This window comes from Triticum urartu, chromosome 4 (assembly GCF_003073215.2).
Source record: "Triticum urartu cultivar G1812 chromosome 4, Tu2.1, whole genome shotgun sequence".
NCBI lineage: Eukaryota > Viridiplantae > Streptophyta > Magnoliopsida > Poales > Poaceae > Triticum > Triticum urartu.
The window spans coordinates 377,468,002-377,489,502 of NC_053025.1; the positions used below are offsets into that span (position 1 = coordinate 377,468,002).

Sequence of the window (21,501 nt, forward strand, 5' to 3'; positions counted from 1 at the left end):
TCAAGATATTCCTCTAGCAATCTTTTAGAGGGCGTTTGCCCGCAGCGGACCAAATTCGTAAGAGGAACGGCCCTGGATCAGAATTATGCGCCCTTTGTGGTGCTCTGGAGGATATGAATCATATCTTTTTTCATTGTGTTTTGGCCAAGCTGGTTTGGAGTTGTGTTAGATCGTGGCTACAGGTCACATGGGATCCCTTGTCTTTCTCTAGGCTCCGGGTCCTTGCCCGGTCGTTGAATGGTGTTACTAAAAGGGTCTTTTGTGTAGGACTTGGAGTGGTTTGTTGGGCCTGTGAACGACTAGAAACAAGTTTACCATTAAGCATGTTTTTCCTGCTAAGCCTGTTGACCGCTTATTTAAATCTTGTATCCTCTTGCAGCAATGGAGATCATTGACTAAGACGGAGGACCATAATGCTCTTGATCTGATGATTTCTAAAGTGCCGGCCTCGACGTCTTCCCTTTCCAAACAGGAGCATGTTGCTTAGCTGTTTTTTGCGTTGCTTGGACTAGTTGCTAGCAGCTAGGTTGTATCCTTCTCTCCGGCCTACGTGCCGTGTACTGGCCTAGGAGCCATGTATCTTAACTTCGGGTGATCCCTTGTTTGAGGCGTACTTTCGTTTTCTTGTTTGGTTGGTTGATTGTGTTGGTTGAAACTTTGTCTGATGGCTTTATCTATAAAGTTGGACGCATGCTTTTTCTCTAAAAAAAATTACTCCCTCCTTCTATCTATATAAGGTCTAATGTGTTTTTCAAGACGGCCTTTGACTATTAACAAGATTAATAGTACATAAGGTCTAATGTGTTTTTCAAGACGGCCTTTGACTATTGACAAGATTAATAGTATATAAGGTTTAATGTGTTCTTCAAGACGGCCTTTGACTATTGACAAGATTAATAGTACATGACATGCATAATGCGAAAATTATATCATTGAAATCTCCTTTCACATACGTATTTGACGACGTGCTTTATGTAAGTTGCAAGTCATATATTGTTGCTCTAACATTTGGTCAAAGTTAGCCTCGAAAAACGCATTAGACCCTATATAAATGAAAGGAAGGAGTATCCATAAAAAGTTATCACATAACAAGGTCTAGGGCCTCTAAAACAAGTTCCAGGACCTCCGGTGCTATTAGTTCTAATATTACTTGTGGCAAAGTTGGTCATGAACCAAACAGGCCCGAAATAGCTTAAATTTAGGCAATAATATGTAGAACTGACAGGATTTTACTAGGATATATATTTCGCAGCCGGCATCGATTGCAATACCCAGTTCGTCATCACACGTCAAAGGACAAGAAAACTCTGTTGTGATTAAATACAGATACAGATGCGGAAAGTGATATGACACTAGAGATAAAACGCCATGTTAAATTGGCATTGCTATCAATTTATCTGATCAGCTGTCGGGTAGTCTCATGTTAAGTACTTCAGGCGGTGGCCTAAGAGTGCAAACCATTTCCCTGGTTTTCCCAAAATAGACCTGCAGTCAAGGCAATGCGTCGTCGTTTTAGATAAAAGAAAGATCTCGCTAGATAAAAGAATAAAAAATATATATGATTATTGAACTGATGCGCTAGCCAAGTTTCTCAAAAATCCGAACATATAGAAATAACGAGGCAACATATTTTAACACTCCCTCTCACGTCTATGATGTGGACGTACAGGAAGATCTTAGACGTGGGGTTGAGATTAGATCATAAGGGCAACTCCAACGCTAGACCCAAAACGGGCCTCTGCACCCAACGGCGCTGCTCCATATCTGCTCCATTTCGTGATGTCCGCCCTTGACATTTCTTCAAACACCTGGCAGGCGTGGACGCCGCCGCCGGCAGCACCCTGCTGTGCTCGGCCTGCATGCACCCATCATGCGTCTGCACACACACACACACACACGAAGCATGCTGTGGCGGCGCCCAGCGTGCGGTAGCACACGCCGCGGCACGCACGTGCCTAGCGCGCAGCACACGCACAGGGCTCCGATGGCCTGGCTCGGTGGCGCTCCTGCTGCTGCGGCATGAGCTCGTGCGCGCCCGACAGCCACCTGGCAGCTTGCCGCCTCGCCCTGATACCGTGCCCGCACTCTGCTCGTCGCGCCATGCCATGCCCCGCAGCTGTCGCCGCCGCCTCAAGCTCGCGCGCGCCATCACCACGCCCCGCCTCGAGCCCGCAGCCGCGCCACGCAGCGCCCGCCGTCGCGCCCTCCGCCCCGCAGCGCAGCGCTCGCCGCTGCACCCACCGCCATTCCCCACAATGCCCGCCGTCGCACCCGCAGCCGCGCCCGCCGCCGTGCCCCACCGCGCTCGCCGTCGCGCCCGCAGCGCCGGCTGCCGTGCCCTGCCGCGCCGGCCGTCGCAGTCGCATCCCGCACTGCTGCGGCACCTCGCGGATGTCCCGCGCTGCAGCTCCTCGCCGGCATCCCACGTCATCCGCAGCTCCTCACCGCCGTCCCGCGCTGCTGCTCCTCGCCGGCGTCTTGTGCTTTTCCTCGGCGTCCCGCAGCTTCCTGGGTGGGTGGGTGGGTGGGCGACGGCATGGTTGATGAGGGGGGAGAAAAGAGGAGAGGGGGTGACAGGTGGGCCAGACTCCGGACGAAGAGGACGTGAGACGTCTGTTTTCTATCCGCCTCGGCCCCAAACCCAGACCAAGTTTGGTATGGAGATGGAGCAGAACGGACACGAACGGGACAAAAAATAGAGATGGGGTCCTGCGTTGGGACGTCTCGTTTGTCCATTTACCCCCAAACAGACAGAAGCGGACGATTTGGGGCCGTGCGTTGGAGTTGCCCTAACTATTTTTATATTAAATAGTGTGTTGGCCAGGATTTGGTCCCAAGACCTTATGGCTCTGATACTATATTGAACTGATGCGCTAGCCAAGTTTCTCAAAAGTCCGAACTGATAGAAATGACTGACTAGGCAACATATTTTAACAGTGATGAAGCTGATACCTGGTCCAGTGAATTTCTCAGCTTGCCCTCCATCTCTTCTATCATTTTCCCCATGTTAACCAGATGCCCATCTGCCACAGCGAGAGTCATGCTCATCTGAAAACACCAACACACAGACAGCTTAGCAAGCAGTTTCTAATCAACGAAAATCAAATTCCTGCCTAGCTAGCTAAAACAGATAGCCTTGGTCATCCATCCAGCACAGTTAGGCCTCAATATCCCCAAACCAAAAACCAGTGCCGCCATTTAGAACCTAGAATTACAGATAGGCATACTGGTTTACTGCTAGATTGTAATGTTGACAGACAATTGATCTACAACAAGTACAGTTTATGTTGATGACAGAATCGAATCTGTTCTGTTAATACACACATCAACAGTTGTGGAAAGCGGCGATGCAAGACATGCATATATCTCACATAGCACCTTCCGTTGATATGAAGAGGAAGGAATGGATAACCTGCCGCCTAATTGATCCGGACAAGTTGAAAGTTCCCGATTGCTTGTTATCTGTTGTCAATGACAGCATAACAGTGCTGTTCAAGCAGTAATGTGCTGCTCCTTCCTCTTCAGGACCAACCTATTGCAGTACATGGACATTCATTTGTCAAATCATGAGGTAACATAAGACAACAGCAAAATAATTGACAACTTCATGGACAGTGTATCTTGAGCCACCTGGATAACATGAATAGCATCCCACGAACCTATTTGCATATAACTTCTTTTCCCTTGTCCATCTGGAACCACAAAATGAAATAAATGATAATGAAATAGACTATGTGGTTAGCTAATAAGATGAGATCAAGCATTCAAACAGACCTTTCTTTATTAAGAAGCATGCAATGAAACTCTCGTCTTCATCCTCCCAAATGTACACAGATGAGATCCCACCTTCATAGTACCTAATTGCCAACAGAAGGTCGAATTACATGCTTTAGCCTTCACCTACTATATATATTAACACCTGTATGCCAGATAGTGTAATCTTCTACTACAAGTGATAACATTCCGTCATGCTGCATGTGCTTAGTACATTACTGCATAAAAAGGTCAAGTAAATAAAATATGAATCTTACTGATCACGATAGACAGAGAAAACCTCATTTGCCTCGACTTCAAGATTCCTCATCTCTTCTGAGGGAACTGTCCCATCTTCTAAAGGAGGCTCATATATGTTTGACCAAGGTGATCTGAAAGGCAACTCAATATCAACAAATGAGAAACAAATTTGAATTAAGAACGGGAATCACATCCACTAATTCAACTTTTTGCACTAATTTTCTCGATGCATTTACTTATTGGATCATTTGGTTTGTTTGGCAAGGCTAACGCTTGATAATTTAGTCATGGAAAGTGGAACTGAACAAAGTTTCATTGGAATATACTGTAGCAATATATCAATGTAAGCAAGATTATATCAGGCAGTGCAATAAAAGAAGATAACTGTAGCAAATATACTGTAGCGATATACTCCCTCCGGTCTTTTTTAGTCTGCATATAAGTTTTGCCCTAAGTCAAAGTATCTCTACTTTGACCAAACTTATACAAAAAAATATCAACATTCACAATGCCAAATCAATATTTTTAGATTCATTATAAAATGTAGTTTCACAATATATATATTTGGTATTGTAGATGTTGATATTTCTTAATATAAATTTGGTCAAACTTTGCAAAGTTTTGCTTGATAGAAAACTAATACGCTGAGTAAAAAGGACAGGAGGGAGTATCAATGTAAGTAAGATTATATCAGGCAGTGCAACAAAAGAAGACAATTATAGCGATGTACGGTGTGAAATACCAACCACCTAATCCTAGGTCCCTCCAAGGCATCCTTTCACTTTTTCCTTTCTCGTTTTGATTCATTTATCATGTATTCTTACACAATTCATCTGCACTAACATTATTTTCTTGCTCTCTTATGCAGCCAAATCACCAAAAATATCAGCTCTTCATTTTGTTATCAACGCAGCATAGCTTCATTTATGGCCATTGGATCTAGCGGTATAGTGCAGCCTTCTTCAGTATCTCCCAACCATTCCATTCTAGTCACGTTTCCGCTGCCATCTCAGCTTCTCCTTCCTCTTTTGTCTCAACCCAAATGATTAGAACCCATCTGTAGCCAAAAATCAACCCATACTCGTTGCTTTTCTCGCTAACTAATGCTCCAAGCCACATGCATGAGCAATCGTGTGTGTTTGTGCTTTGAATTCTCCCATTCGCTTAAAATCTCCTAATCAATCTTCGCCATGGGTCCCCCTTCATCTGTTTCTACAGCAGCAACTGCTCTGTCTCCTCCACATTCTTTTTTTCTATGGCTCCAGTACGAGAGAGACTCGTTCACCATGTTCTTCCACTGCAGCCACACAGCCATATGAACAGCATCATAAAGGCCAGCCTCTATTTCATGAACTTCTCTTCCTTTATATTTTTTCCATTTTCCCAATGTTTGCTTCCTTCCCTTCTATGTTTGTATCTCACAGAAGCTCAGTTTGCTTTACTTTTAGTGGCGACACATTACTGCAACCTACAGATGGGCCAAGGGTGAAAGACTCTGCAAATAACGTACAGTGTGTACTCTACGAGATATGATATTCTTCTTCCCTTTTTCTCGTCTGCTTTTTCTGTTTCTGTTCTGTTGTTCACTTCTTGTCCTGCTTTCTCAATGTTGCAGAAGATTTAATAATACAAAAGTACCAATGATACAGTGTGGGGCCTATGCATAAATTGATTCATTTATCTGACAAAAGATTATGTTATTTGTGATACTGTTAATATGAAAGTAGTGAATACACCGGCAAAAAGAAAGTAGTGAATACTTTTATATAGCATTTCAATGCAATAAACCACCCTATGACGCTAGTAGAGTATGCATGTGTTGTGTTTGATACAACATCTTCCTCACTTCCTTAAAAAGCTTGCATTGCTCAATTTGGTCTCTTTGCAGAAAGCAGTTAATTGATCTGATAGGGCGATGTATCATGTCGTGGTATGATTTATGAGCATGCGGTCAGGGTTGAATACCATCATAGCTTGTCATCTCAATGAAGTGCTATATGCAGTTGTTGTGTTTGGCTAGAATGTCTCCCCTTGCAATATGCCATCTTACAGGAATTTTTTTTACCATTCTAATTATTTATTTGTTTGATGATTCATGAGTTCTTTTCCTGTCCATCCAGAAAATGATTGTGCATTGGAGAAATGTGATGTGGGCAGCCGCTTTCACCTACAACAGTGTGGTTGTGGAGACCAAACAGTTTTACAAATTTTAGATTATGTTACCTGATGACTAACTTTTAGATACGTTGTATGTTGTGTCTACTATCTTCTTCAAAGGCTAATGCTATCATCTTACCAGCCTTTAACGTTATATAGTCTAGAAATTCCCGCAGCAATATGTGGTGTGTCACCTAGTTCATAGGATGATTTCTTCCCGCAATGCATATGATTATAGAGAGCATAAGTAAAATGGAAATCAGGGAGGTATCAAGGGTTTGCTGACCGATAGGAATCGGTGTCGCGGTTATACTCGCAAAGAATGTATTCCTTATTGTTCTCCTTATCCATGCAAACCTGCAATGTTTACAACGTTCAGAAGAAAAGAAGGGGGAAAAGAATGAGAAACACTAAATGGAATGAAATCAATTGCTTCTATGTTAGAACATTGAAAAGAAAACATCGCCTAAAACAACCTTTAGCGAGGTTGGTTAGAGCCACTCGAGTAACATATCCAATGGTGCAAGTTCGATTCAAGCACCTAAACGTACTGTAGAATGCAATAGTCATTTTACTCGACTTTATCCAATGACGCAAAAGAGGGGCGTGCCATAAACCTAAAGGAGGTGGATTTCTTGTCTAAATTCAACACATGAAAGGAATCGATGACAGCATGCCCGCTGAGCAATTACAGGGGAATGTTTTCGACGCAGTTTAACACCTATCCGAATCAGTGAGCTAGAAGTGGTGTAAACGCGGAGCAAGAAACGGCGGTTGCCTACCTGGAGCCGGAGGTCGACCTGGGAGAGGAGGTCGAGGGAGTGGTCGGGGAGGAGGGAGAGCAGCGCGTTGAGCGCCGTCTCGGTGCTCCCCGGCGGCATCCGCCGCATCAGATCCATCGCCGCCTCCATGTAGCCTCCCCACCCTCTTCTTGGATCCAACCCCTCTCTGCTTCTTACTCTCCGTTTCTTGTGCTTGTCCTTTTTTTTGAAGGATTTTTCTTGTGCTTGTCCTAATTCAGTTCCCCATGCCTGTTTCCTTTTCTTTTTCTCCTTTCCCCCTTCCGTTTCATTTTTTGAAGCTCGTGACCGAAAATGCCGAATGGAGACCGAGCTCCGTGGAAGTCCTAATTTTGAAAATAAAATTCAAATTTTTTGGTTTCACAAAATTCTGAAAAAGGTACACATATATCTAGAGGCATAATGTAGATGTATGTAAATTTTTAGGTCAGAATAAAAGCTAAAAAAGCAAATCTAGAGCTTTTTAGCATATTAGTCAATGTGTACGTGCAATGCACGTTAATTTGAAAATATATTGAGTGCATGCGGATATTAGGTAGGATATTATTTACGTATTATTATGTGATTAGCATTATATTTGACATGAAATTAACTGCACGCTAAATGTGTTGAACGCTCGACATTGAAGCAGTCTAAGTCGTTGGATTGACATGATTTGATGGCCGAGATTAATTGGATCTACCCCTTTGGGTCTTTTTATATTGATATAGAGGTATAGATGAACTGTTTATCCTCATAGTCCATGATTTTTGTTTTTCTCTGTAGCTCGCAATTCAAGTTATTTCATTCTGAAATCTTGCTCACATACACATTACATCCTTATGTGCATGTGTAATTTTATCAAAAAAATTGAAACTGAAAGTTTGAATTTTGAAATTTTCAAAATTAAGGCCATCAAGGAGCTCGGTCTCCAAAATGCCCTACTCGAGAGGTGGTCCGATTTGTAAAGAAACAAGGAAATTGCTACGGGGCCAAATAATTTTTAACACAAGAATAGTATATGAAAAATACACTCATGAGCCCATTGCAGCTGTTGTCACATCGTCGGTGTCTATAACTTGTCTTTTTCAACTAAGTCAGGAAGAGAAAGAGATGTACGAATCGTGTTTTCAGGAAAATTCAAACTTTTCAAAACCCACGCAATCTAAGTGATTCATGCATATGCATGATCAACTAATCCTAGCCTGCACGTGAGCCGATTTACAATCAAATGTGTATAGAAAATAATCTAAACTTACTTATAAAATAATAATAAATATAGGGCGCCATGCATGATACATAAATCATGGAATTGATGCGTAATGTAAATTAATCACGTGATATATGAAATTGGTGCAAAACGTAAGTTCATTAAGTTGGAGTTGATTTAGTGTTGCAAAAGGTAAGCAAATTAATGTGATTAAGCGGCATACTTAAATGAGACGCCAATACCAAACTATTCCACCTGATTGCGAATGGGAAGAAGGCCAAAAAATTCATTCTTGCGATCCAGGTGGATGGTCAAGTGGTCACAGACCAGAAAGGCAAGGAGGAGGCCTTCTTCACGGCCTTTTAGGTGCTTCTGGGGAAGGATTCAGCCCGCCAGCACACGTCAGACCTGAAATCCCTGAACATTAACAGACTATACCTGTCGGAACAAGATTTGATCTTCAGCGAGGAGGAAGTATGGTCGGTCATCAAAGAAATGCCCTCGGATCAGGCACCGGGGCCAGATGGCTTCATCAGGATGTTCTTCCAGAAGGCTTGGGAGATTGTGAAAGGAGATGTCATGGCGGCACTGCACAAGCTTTTCCAAGATAATGGGAGGGGGTTTGGAAGGTTGAACCAGGCCCTCATCACCCTGCTACCAAAATGCCCCGATGCATGCACCGTGAAGGATTTCCGACGTATTTGTCTGGTCCATAGCATTCCAGAGCTCGCGTCCAAACTATTGGCATTGAGACTCTGCCGCCGCATGCTGGAGCTTGTCAACGTGAACCAGTCGGCATTCATCAAGGGACGGAGCATACATAATAATTTCATGCTAGTTCGTCAGATGGCTCGGAAGCTACATAAGAGAAAGACAAAAGGGATGTTGCTCAAGCTGGATATCTCTAGGGCATTCGACTCGCTATCTTGGCCATTCCTATTTGAGATGCTACATGCCAAAGGTTTCTCTGATCGATGGCGGTCCTGGATAGCAACTCTCCTATATACTGACAGCTCTTGAGTGGTCATCAATGGTGCAGCATGGGAGAAGTTCATGCACGCTTGCGGGCTTAGGCAGGGAGATTCGATCTTGCCACTGTCGTTTGTCATTGCAATGGACGTGCTCACTGCAATCTTCATCAAAGCGCATGATGCACAGATGCTCGGTAAGTTGAATGGATGTGGGCCTACTCATAGGCTATCTCTATACGGAGACGATGTGGTTCTATTCGCCAAGCCAAACCCAACAGATCTGTTCTTTGTCCAAGAAGTGTTGCAAATTTTTGGAGAAGCTTCCTGCCTGCGTGTGAACTATGCGAAATCCTCGGTGATTCTAATCCGAGAGGAGGAGAGGGGTGAACAGATCCTGAGGAACACCTTGCCCTGGCAAATCAAGCAATTCCCGTGCAAATATCTTGGCTTGCAACTTAGCATCAAGCAGCTCACCAGATCGAACTGGCAGCCCATGGTAGATGCAGCGCTGAAAATCCTACCAGGGTGGCAGCGAGGGATGGTGACTAGGCCTGGTAGGCTAATCCTTGTCAACCAGGTCATGAGAGTAAGACCGACGCATCACATGATTGTCGCGGAAGCTCCTAAATGGGCTCTGAACAAAATCAACAAAGGGTGTCATGCTTTCTTCTAGGCTGGCATAGATGAGATTCAGGAAGGTAAGTGTGTAGTCGCAAGGCAGAGGGTGTGCCGGCCTAAGCACATAGGCGGGTTGGGCGTCATTGATCTGCACAAGCATGGCATCGCACTCCGACTGTGATGGGAATGGCTATAGAGGACAGATGATTCACGGCCATGGCAGGGGTTACAGGTGATCGGGACAAGGGCGTCTTGACGACATTCAGCAGCTTGGTGACTTGGCACATAAGAGACGGCTCAAAAACTTTATTCTGGAAAGACAGATGGATTGGTGGCTCCCGTGTTCAGGAAATGGCACCGCTCCTTGTGGCCAAAGTCAGAACCCGGCAGTTCAACAGGCGCACGGTGAAGGATGGTCTATACCTTCACGACTGGATGAATGATGTCATCGGAGAACTGGAAACTGAGGAGTTGGCCCAATTCATCAGGCTATGGGAGGCATTGATTGGCATCCAACTTACTGAGGGAGTGGATGATAAGCCAATCTAGGCTTGGAACACCACGGGCACCTACTCGGTCGCCTCGGCTTACAGGATGATGTGTGAAGGAGGAATCAAATTCCAACCGGCCACAACGATATGGAAGTGCAAAGGACCCCTGACCTGCCAAATATTCATGTGGTTAGCATTGCAATACAGACTATGGACGCCCGACAGGAGAGCCAGACACGGCCTGCAAGACGCAACATCGCTTGCTTTCTCTGTGAGCAGGAAGAGAACACGGTGAACCACATTCTCTTGTAGTGCGTGTTCGCCAGGCAGGTGTGGTACATCTGCTTCGCCAAGACCGGCGTCAACCAAACACTACTGTCGGCGGGCAATGACTCAGTGCAAGGTTGGTGGATGACAGCCCGGAAGGCAATCCCTAAACCAATGTGCAAGGACTTTGACTCCTTTGTGATTCTCATATGTTGGTGTTTATGGAAGCAGGGGAATGGTAGAGTGTTCGGTAGGAGCGATGTCAGGAACGAGTTAGGCACAATTGAGATCATCTTCAAAGAGCGTAGTCTATGGGCGCTGGCAAGTAGGAGTGGAGTGTTACATTTTTGCGAGTAATCGCGTAGTCACTTAGGAGTGTGGGAGAGTGGACCCTTGTGTGGGTGACCGCTAATTGTAATCTATTGTAAATATTTTGCTTCTCCTTCTATAAAGCTAAGGTACGCTCTTGTCATACACTCGAAAAAAATGCCTGGACATCTGGTGACTCTCTGCGCACATATTTGGGTTTTTGCCCTTGTATCCCTCTCTCGCCCCACCCTAGACTAAAAATACCCCTTCCCTTGGACAAATTAGGACTTGCAAAGCATATATGAAGAATTAGAGAGAGCTTTGCTCATATCTACCCATCTCCTTTGGAGATCAAGACCTTTTTTGAAGAAGAATCCCTAGTGGATCATCAAGACCTCCTCTTGTGGAGAAAAATCCCCATCAAAGGATTCTCAAGCCCTCATCTCCTTTTGAGATTTGAAATGAACTTTGCTCTTGTTCCTATTTCCCCTAGTTGGATTTGTACTCATGTGGATATCTTGTGTTTGCTTATCTAGTGGATGTGTGATTGGACTTGTCTGTGAGTGTTTGCCCTTGTGATTTGTGTGTTCATCTTGATTCCCCCTTCAGTCGTGAAAGATTACGCCACCTAGGGTTCTACCCAACATCACTGCTCCATCCCGATGACGCAGCCACACCACACCCTGCGATGGCAGTGACCTCGGTAGCGAGGCGGAGTGCCCTATGGCGGTCGAGTGGTGGTGGGAGGTGCGCAGAGACGGGGAGCGACAGTGTCCTGGACTAGAGGGTGCTAACCACATTGGCCCCATCATAAGTGGGCCGGGCGGAGGATCCCTAGATCGTTAACTAATGTACCAAGACTGCAATCGCCCAAGATGTACTCAAGATGGAATCCTCCAAAGACTGGCACATACTCCAAGACACATTTGAATATTCTGCATGTTTATCCCTAGATGTAACCGACCTCATGTAAACCCTAGGTACCCCAGTCCCTATATAAGTCAAGGGGTTTAGAGCATAGGGTAGAGAATTAGACATTCACATACGATCTCGAGGTAGATCATCATATACTTTGTACTCCAACACAATCAATACAACAAAAGCATGGCGTATGGTTTTACCTCTTCAAGAGGGGCCAAACCTGAGTAAACATTGTCTCACTTACTTCTCCTATTACCATCTAGCTAAGATCACCAGCTCGGGACCCCCTACCCGAGATCTGCTAGATTAAACTCTGACATTGGTGGCCCATTGTAACGCCCCGAGACCGACGTGCCTGGTGTCTTCCAGTTATTCGCTGACGTTGCCATGTCTTTTGCTTGCGTGTTGCATCTTGTCATGTCGTCATGTGCATTGCATCATCATGTTTTTAAAACTTGCATCCGTCCCAGTCTCCTTGTTCTCTCTGTTGTCCGTTCTGAGCCCAGACACACTTGCACGCGCCCACGGCACGTCCGAAATATTATTTTTTTAAGTGGCCAAAAAATGTTCTCGGAATGGGACGAGATTTGGCGTGCGGTCTTGTTTTGTTGTAGGTGGGCCGCCTGCCAAGTTTCATCGCGTTTGGAGTCTGTTTGATGCCCCAATGGATAACTATAGCGACAATATAGTCAGTCAAATCGTCGGACGTTTTCAGTCTCCGGAAACCGTTGTCCGGCTGTCTTCTCTTCTCTCCTCTCAGCCCATCGCACTCTCCACAGTCTGCTATCAACCGCCAGGCCCCGAAACCCCTCCTTGCATAGTGCATCGACCCCCCTCGCGTGCGTGTCCGAAAGCTGTCCCGAACCCGTACAGCTCAATCATCACCATTGCGTTCAGGTCATCCCCTAACATCTACAAAACATCTTCGTTTTGCTTTTTGGTCTCCCTAGCCTATTTGTCTGGTGCCGTCCGATTAAGATCGGAGGGACCAAACGCCCCTATCCAAAATACCACTTTTTATATAAATCAGACCAAATCCCTAAATTCTAGGGATCCTCCTCGCCGCCGCCACACTCCACCTTGTCATCTCCCACCTCGGGATCCCCTCGCGATCACGCAGCTAATCCACCAACCTGCGCCTCCTTTCCTTCCTCGATTTCACCAGTAGACCAATCCCCTCTGAGGTCCATCTCCACCAACCAGATCCACCCGCAGACGAATGCCTCCGCATCCCGCATCGCCAGATGCCAGCCTCCTCTGCGCCTAGCTGCACCAGGCCCCGAGCGACCCCGCCGGAGAGCGCCACCGCCGGAGTTGCTCCGTTCCTTCGCCCTCATCCACCATGCCAGGCCGCCCGCCTTTTCCTCCCTGTCCTCCTCCTCTTCTCGTTGCTCCCCTTCTCTGACCTTTTTCTCATCTCCTCTCCTTCTTGCTTCTCTAGGCAGGAACCCCAAGGCCGCCGCAGCCAAGCCATGGAACCTCTCCACCGCCAAGAACCACCGCAACCACTCCGTTCCCTACCTCGACGACCCTCTCCGCGATCGGGTCCGGCGAGCTCCACGTCTGAAGCCGCCTCCTGCGTCCCTGCAATCGAGCGACAGCAGTTCAGGCGGAGGATGCCACCTCTACCTCGACCCCCGCCGGGATTCCCCTCCGCCGGCCCAGCCGCATCATCCAGCGCCCGGATCCGCCTCTTCCTCCGGTCGTCGTTCCCATCTCCGGCCTCCACTCACCGGCGCTCTGCTCCTCTGCATCACCCTGCTTCCCCTGCAGCGAATGGCAACACCGCCATGGCCCTCGTCGAACGCACGCTCCTGGGTCACTCCCCCCCCCCCCCCCCCCCCCCCCCCCCCCCCCCCCCCCCCCCCCCCCCCCCCCCCGTTGCCAGATCCGACCCAGCGCCTCCTTTACCGGCCTCTCTTGTCGGCCTCTTCCACCAAACGGGCCAAGGCCCAGGGTGAGCAGCCCCCAAGCGCCCCTCCTCTTGTTTATTTTTTTCACCTGTTGGGCCAGCCAAAATTCGGCCCGCACATGTTTTTTCTAGCGTCTGCGAATTTGTCTATTTTTTCAGAGAGAGCAGTTTTGCAGAATAGCCCCTAAACTTCATGCATATCCTAACTAATTAACAGTGCATCGGATTAAAATAAGTTATATATGAAACATGACCAGAATTTCATCTAGTTTCATAATATGCCATTTTCATGAATGTTTAAAATGTTTAAGATGTTGTTTGGTTAAATTTGCTCCTATGCCATGCTAAAATGCTTTATTTCATAACTTAATAACCGTAGCTCCAAACTTAACAAACTTTATATGTGAATGGGGTAGAAAAATGCATAGATTATCATGGTGACCTTACTTTGCATGTTTAACAACTTTAAAATTGTGTTTAGGGAAGAACAGTACCAAAACCTAAAATATGCACATGAGGTTTTTCCGGACTTGTTGCTTGTTGTTCCGGCCTCATTTAAACTTGCCTAGCTGTGTAGTTTACTTATGCTTCACCTCTTGCCATGCTAACCAACATTTAATATTGTTGGGTAAAGAAACAAGAGTGAACTAAATAAGTCATGTGGTGTTTTCGGCAATATGCAACTCGTTGCATATTGAGCTCCACTTAATTTGTAGGATTGTTTGTGCACTTTGCCATGCCATGCTTCATTAAACCGGACATGCATCATACTTGATTGTGCATCATGCCATGTTCATGTGTTGGATGTTTACTATGTTGTGTGCTTTTTTCCGGTGTTGCTTCTTCGGGTTGGTTCCGATAACGTCGCATTTGTGTGATCCGTTCGTCTACGTCCGTTTGTCTTCTTCATGGACTCGCTCTTCTTCCTTGCGGGATCTCAGGCAAGATGACCATACCCTCGAAATCACTTCTATCTTTACTTGCTAGTTGCTCGCTCTTTCTGCTATGCCGCGATACCTACCACTTGCTTTATCATGCCTCCCATATTGCCATGTCAAGCCTCTAACCCACCTTTCCTAGCAAACCGTTGTTTGGCTATGTTACCGCTTTGCTCAGCCCCTCTTATAGTGTTGCTAGTTGCAGGTGAAGATGAAGTTTGTTCCATATTTTGGAACATGGATATGTTGGGATATCACAATATCTCTTATTTATATTAATGCATCTATATACTTGGTAAAGGGTGGAAGGCTCGGCCTTATGCCAGGTGTTTTGTTCCACTCTTGCCGCCCTAGTTTCCGTCATACCGGTGTTATGTTCCTTGATTTTGCGTTTCTTACACGGTTGGGTGTTATGGGGACCCCTTGACAGTTCGCTTTGAATAAAACTCCTCCAGCAAGGCCCAACCTTGGTTTTACCATTTGCCTCACCACCTACTTTTCCCTTGGGAGTCGCGCTCCCGAGGGTCATCTTTATTCTAAGCCCCCCGGGCCAGTGCTTGTCTAAGTGTTGGTCCGAACTAGAGTCCTTTGCAGCGCCACCTCGAGGAAAATTGAGGGCTGGTTTTAGTTGTACGGAGCACTCATCCGGTGTTGCCCTGAGAATGAGATATGTGCAGCTCCTATCGGGATGTCGGCGCATCGGGCGGTCTTGCTGGTCTTGTTTTACCATTGTCGAAATGTCTTGTAACCGGGATTTCGAGTCTGATCGGGTCTTCCTGGGAGAAGGAATATCCTTCGTTGACCGTGAGAGCTTGTGATGGGCTAAGTTGGGACACCCCTGCAGGGTTTGAACTTTCGAAAGCCATGCCCGTGGTTATGGGCAGATGGGAATTTGTTAATGTTCGGTTGTAGAGAACTTTACACTTAACTTAATTAAAATGCATCAACCGCGTGTGTAGCCGTGATGGTCTCTTCTCGGCGGAGTCCGGGAGGTGAACACGGTTCTTGGGTTATGCTTGAACGTAAGTAGAGTCAGGATCACTTCTTGATCACTTCTAGTTCATGACCGCGCTTTGCTTCTCTCCTCGCTCTTTTTGCGTATGTTAGCCACCATATATGCTTAGTGCTTGCTGCAGCTCCACCTCACTACCCTTTCCTACCCATAAGCTTAAATAGTCTTGATCTCGCGGGTGTGAGATTGCTGAGTCCTCGTGACTCAAAGATACTTCCAAACAGTTGCAGGTGCCGATGTTACCAGTGCAGATGACGCAACTGAGCTCAAGTGGGAGCTCGATGAAGATCATGTTCGTTGTGTTGTTTCGTTTCCAGTTGATCAGTAGTGGAGCCCAGTCGGGGCGATCGGGGATCTTTTGCATTAGGGGCTGTCTTTCTTTATTTGGTTCCGTAGTCGGACCTTGTTTGTATCTAGATGATGTAATGCTATATTTATGTATTGTGTGAAGTGGCGATTGTAAGCCAACTCTTTATCCCTTTCTTATTTAGTACATGGGGTGTATAAAGATTACCCCTCTTGCGACATGCCTACTATGCGGTTATGTCTCTAAGTCGTGCTCCGACACATGGAAGATATAGCCGCATCGTGGGTGTTACACCCATGCATGTCCCATTGTGTGGTCAAGACAGCTTGATGGCCCATCTTCGGATCGATGACAACATTGGTTGTGGGAAGACCTTCTTCCCCGGTCAGCTCTTTGTCTTCAGCAACGTTGCGCTTGCTACTTGTGAGCTACATTGGGATTTCCTCGAAGAGGAGAGGATGATGCAGTACAGTAGAGATAAGTATTTCCGTCAGTTAAGAACCAAGGTTATCAATCCAGTAGGAAAGGAGCTTGATGTCTACTTCACAACCTTCTTCTTGTAGACGTTTTTGGGTCTCCAAGTGCAGAGGTTTGTAGGACAGTAGCAAATTTCCCTCAAGTGGATGACCTAAGGTTTATTAATCCGTAGGAGGCGTAGGATGAAGATGGTCTCTCTCAAGCAACCCTGCAACCAAATAACAAATAGTCTCTTGTGTCCCCAACACACCCAATACAATGGTAAATTGTATAGGTGCACTAGTTCAGCGAAGAGATGGTGATACAAGTGCAATATGGATAGTAGATAATGGTTTTTGTAATCTGTAAATATAAAAACAGCAAGTTAACTAATGATAAAAGCGATCACAAACGGTATTGCAATGCATTGAAACAAGGCCTATGTTCATACTTTCACTAGTGCAAGTTCCCTCAACAATAATAACATAATTGGATCACATAACTATCCCTCAACATGCAACAAAGAGTCACTCCAAAGTCACTAATAGCGGAGAACAAACGAAGAGATTATGGCAGGGTACGAAACCACCTCAAAGTCATCCTTTTTGATCGATCTATTCAAGAGTCCGTAGTAAAATAACACGAAGCTATTCTTTCCATTCAATCTATCATAGAGTTCGTACTAGAATAACACCTTAATACACAAATCAACCAAAACTCTAAAGTCACCTAGATACTCGAATGTCACCTCAAGTATCCGTGGGTATGATTATACGATATGCATCACACAATCTCAGATTCATCTACTCAAACCAACACAAAGTACTTCAAAGAGTTCCCCAAAGTTTCGACCGGAGAGTCAAGACGAAAACGTGTGCCAACCCCTATGCATAGGTTCATGGGCGTAACCCGCAAGTTGATCACCAAAACATACATCAAGTGGATCACGTGATATCCCATTGTCACTACAGATAAGCATGGCAAGACATACATCAAGTGTTCTCAAATCCTTAAAGACTCAATCCGATAAGATAACTTCAAAGGGAAAACTCAATCCATTACAAGAGAGTAGAGGTGGGGGACATCATAATATCCAACTACAATAGCAAAGCTCGCGATACATCAAGATTGTACCACCTCAAGAACACGAGAGAGAGAGAGATCAAACACATAGCTACTGGTACATACCCTCAGCCCCGAGGGTGAACCACTCCCTCCTTGTCATGGAGAGCGCCGGGATGATAAAGATGGCCACCGAAGAGGGATTCCCCCTCCAGCAGGGTGCCGGAACGGGTCTAGATTGGTTTTCGGTGGCTACGGAGGCTTCTGGCGGCGAAACTCCCGATCTATTCTACTCCCCGAAGTTTTTAGGGTATATGGGTATATATAGGAGGAAGAAGTACGTCGGTGGACCTCCGGGCTGTCCACGAGGCAGGGGGCGCGCCCAGGGGGTGGGTGCGCCCCCCACCCTCGTGGGTAGCCTGAGACTCTCCTGGTCCATCTCCGATACTCCGTGGGCTTCTTCTGGTTCAAAAATAAGTTCCGTGAAGTTTCAGGTCAATTGGACTCCGTTTGATTTTCCTTTTCTGCGATACTCTAAAGCAAGGAAAAAACAGAAACTGGCACTGGGCTCTGGGTTAATAGGTTAGTCCCAAAAATAATATAAAAGTGCATAATAAAGCCCATAAACATCCAAAAGAGATAATATAATAGCATGGAACAATAAAAAATTATAGATACCTTGGAGACGTATCAGCATCCCCAAGCTTAATTCCCGCTCGTCCTCGAGTAGGTAAATGATAAAAACAGAATTTTTGATGTGGAATGCTACCTAACATATTTCTCTAAGTAATTCTCTTCATTTTTGCATGAATGTTCAGATCCATAAGATTCAGGGCAAAAGTTTAATATTGACATAAAAATAATAATACTTCAAGCATACTAACTAAGCAATTGTGTCTTCTCAAAATAAAATGGCAAAAGAATGCTATCCCTAGAAAATCATATAGTCTGGCTATGCTCCATCTTCACCACACAAAGTATTTAAATCATGCACAACCCCGATGACAAGCCAAGCAATTGTTTCATACTTTTGATGTTCTCAAACTTTTTCAATCTTCACGCAATACATGAGCGTGAGCCATGGACATAGCACTATATGTGGAATAGAATGGTGGTTGTGGAGAAGACAAAAATGGAGAAGATAGTCTCACATCAACTAGGCGTATCAACGGGCTATGGAGATGCCCATTAATAGATATCAATGTGAGTGAGTAGGGATTGCCATGCAACAGATGCACACACCCACTTAATTCCCGCTCGTCCTCGAGTAGGTAAATGATAAAAACAGAATTTTTGATGTGGAATGCTACCTAACATATTTCTCTAAGTAATTCTCTTCATTTTTGCATGAATGTTCAGATCCATAAGATTCAGGGCAAAAGTTTAATATTGACATAAAAATAATAATACTTCAAGCATACTAACTAAGCAATTGTGTCTTCTCAAAATAAAATGGCAAAAGAATGCTATCCCTAGAAAATCATATAGTCTGGCTATGCTCCATCTTCACCACACAAAGTATTTAAATCATGCACAACCCCGATGACAAGCCAAGCAATTGTTTCATACTTTTGATGTTCTCAAACTTTTTCAATCTTCACGCAATACATGAGCGTGAGCCATGGACATAGCACTATATGTGGAATAGAATGGTGGTTGTGGAGAAGACAAAAATGGAGAAGATAGTCTCACATCAACTAGGCGTATCAACGGGCTATGGAGATGCCCATTAATAGATATCAATGTGAGTGAGTAGAAAGCTCAACAAAAGAAACTAAGTGGGTGTGCATCCAACTCGCTTGCTCACGAAGACCTAGGGCATTTTGAGGAAGCCCGTCATTGGAATATACAAGCCAAGTTCTATAATGAAAAATTCCCACTAGTATATGAAAGTGACAAAACAAGAGACTCTCTATCATGAAGATCATGGTGCTACTTTGAAGCACAAGTGTGGAAAAAAAAGAATAGTAGCATTGTCCCTTTTATTTTATTTTATTTTTTATTTGGCCTTTCCTTTTTTTATTTGGCCTTTCTTTTTTTATTTGGCCCCCTTTTTTGGCATTTCTCTTTTTTTGGGGACAATGCTCTATTAATGATGATCATCACACTTCTATTTATTTACAACTCGATACTAGAACAAGATATGACTCTATATGAATGCCTCCGGCGGTGTACCGGGATGGGCAATGAATCAAGAGTGACATGTATGATAAATTATGCATGGTGGCTTTGCCACAAATACGATGTCAACTACATGATCATGCAAGGCAATATGACAATGATGAAGTGTGTCATAATAAATGGAACGGTGGAAAGTTGCATGGCAATATATCCCGGAATGGCTATGGGAATGCCATGATAGGTAGGTATGGTGGCTGTTTTGAGGAAGGTATATGGTGGGTTTATGATATCGGCGAAAGGTGTGCGGTATTAGAGAGGCTAGCAATGGTGGAAGGGTGAGAGTGCGTATAATCCATGGACTCAACATTAGTCATAAAGAACTCACATACTTATTGCAAAAATCTATTAGTTATCGAAACAAAGTACTACGCGCATGCTCCTAGGGGGATAGATTGGTAGGAAAAGACCATCGCTTGTCCCCGACCGCCACTCATAAGGAAGACAATCAATAAATAAATCATGCTCCGACTTCGTCACATAATGATTCACCATACATGCATGCTACGGGAATCACAAACTTCAACACAAGTATTTCTCAAATTCACAACTACTCAACTAGCATGACTCTAATATCACCATCTCCATATCTCAAAACAATTATCAAGTATCAAACTTCTCTTAGTATTCAATGCACTTCATATGAAAGTTTTTATTATATCCCTCTTGGATGCTCATCATATTAGGACTAAATTCATAACCAAAGCAAATTACCATGCTGTTTAGGACTCTCAAAATAATATAAGTGACGCATGAGAGTTCATATATTTTTATAAAATAAAACCACCACTGTGCTCTAAAAAGATATAAGTGAAGCACTAGAGCAACAACAAACTACTCCGAAGCATATAAGTGAAGATCAATGAGTAGTCAAATAGTTATGCAACTATGTGAAGACTCTCTAACATTTAATAATTTCAGATCTTGGTATTTTATTCAAACAGCAAGCAAAACAAAATAAAATGAAATGACGCTCCAAGCAAAACACATATCATGTGGTGAATAAAAATATAGCGCCAAGTAAAGTTACCGATGAATGAAGACGAAAGAGGGGATGCCTTCCGGGGCATCCCCAAGCTTAGGCTTTTGGTTGTACTTGAATATTACCTTGGGGTGCCTTGGGAATCCCCAATCTTAGGCTCTTGCCACACCTTATTCCATAGTCCATCGAATCTTTACCCAAAACTTGAAAACTTCACAACACAAAACTTAACAGAAAACTCGCAAGCTCCGTTAGCATAAGAAAATAAATCACCACTTAGGTACTGTTGTGAAATCATTCTAAATTCATATTGGTGTAATATCTACTGTATTACAACTTATTACTACTCATAGATTCATCAAAATAAGCAAACAACACATCGAAAACAGAATCTGTTAAAAACAGAACAGTCTGTAGTAATATGGATCAAACGTATACTTCTGGAACTCATAAAATACTCAAATAAATTGCTGGACGTGAGGAATTTATCTATTAATCATCTGAAAAATTAACTAAATAGCACTCTCCAATAAAAAATGGCAGCAATTCTCGTGAGCGCTAAAGTTTCCGTTTTTTACAGCATGATCGCAAAGACTTTCCCCAAGTCTTCCCAAAGGTTCTACTTGGCACAAACACTAATTAAAAGCATAAAACCACATCTAAACAGAGGCCAGCTGAATTATTTATTATTGAACAGGAGCAAAAAGTGAGGAACAAAAATAAAAATTGGGTTGCCTCCCAACAAGCGCTATCGTTTAACGCCCCTAGCTAGGCATGATGATTTCAATGATGCTCACATAAAGGATAAGAATTAAAACATAAAGAGAGAATCATGAAGAATATGACTAACACATTTAAGCCTAACCCACTTCCTATGCATAGGGATTTTGTGAGCAAACAACTTGTGGGAACAAGAA

The 21,501-nt window shown here is 44.4% G+C and overlaps 1 protein-coding gene across 2 annotated transcripts; it reads right to left on the reverse strand.

The window, feature by feature from the left end:
- Positions 1-1,211: 1,211 nt before the first annotated feature.
- On the reverse strand, positions 1,212-7,219 carry LOC125551703 (probable F-actin-capping protein subunit beta). 2 transcript variants are annotated; one of them, XR_007303052.1, is made up of 8 exons: positions 6,954-7,219; positions 6,458-6,528; positions 4,032-4,145; positions 3,775-3,857; positions 3,631-3,692; positions 3,379-3,532; positions 2,953-3,048; positions 1,212-1,485 (listed from the first exon to the last, which is right to left on the reverse strand). XR_007303052.1 is itself a non-coding variant. In XM_048714996.1 (8 exons), the coding sequence occupies exons 1-8, from the start codon at positions 7,080-7,082 to the stop codon at positions 1,402-1,404; spliced, it is 759 nt and encodes a 252-aa protein (XP_048570953.1). In that variant the 5' UTR covers positions 7,083-7,219; the 3' UTR covers positions 1,212-1,401. The 2 variants fall into 2 exon arrangements, 1 of the variants encoding a protein (XP_048570953.1); XM_048714996.1 differs by having other exon boundaries at positions 3,413-3,532.
- Between the last annotated feature and the right edge of the window lie 14,282 nt (positions 7,220-21,501).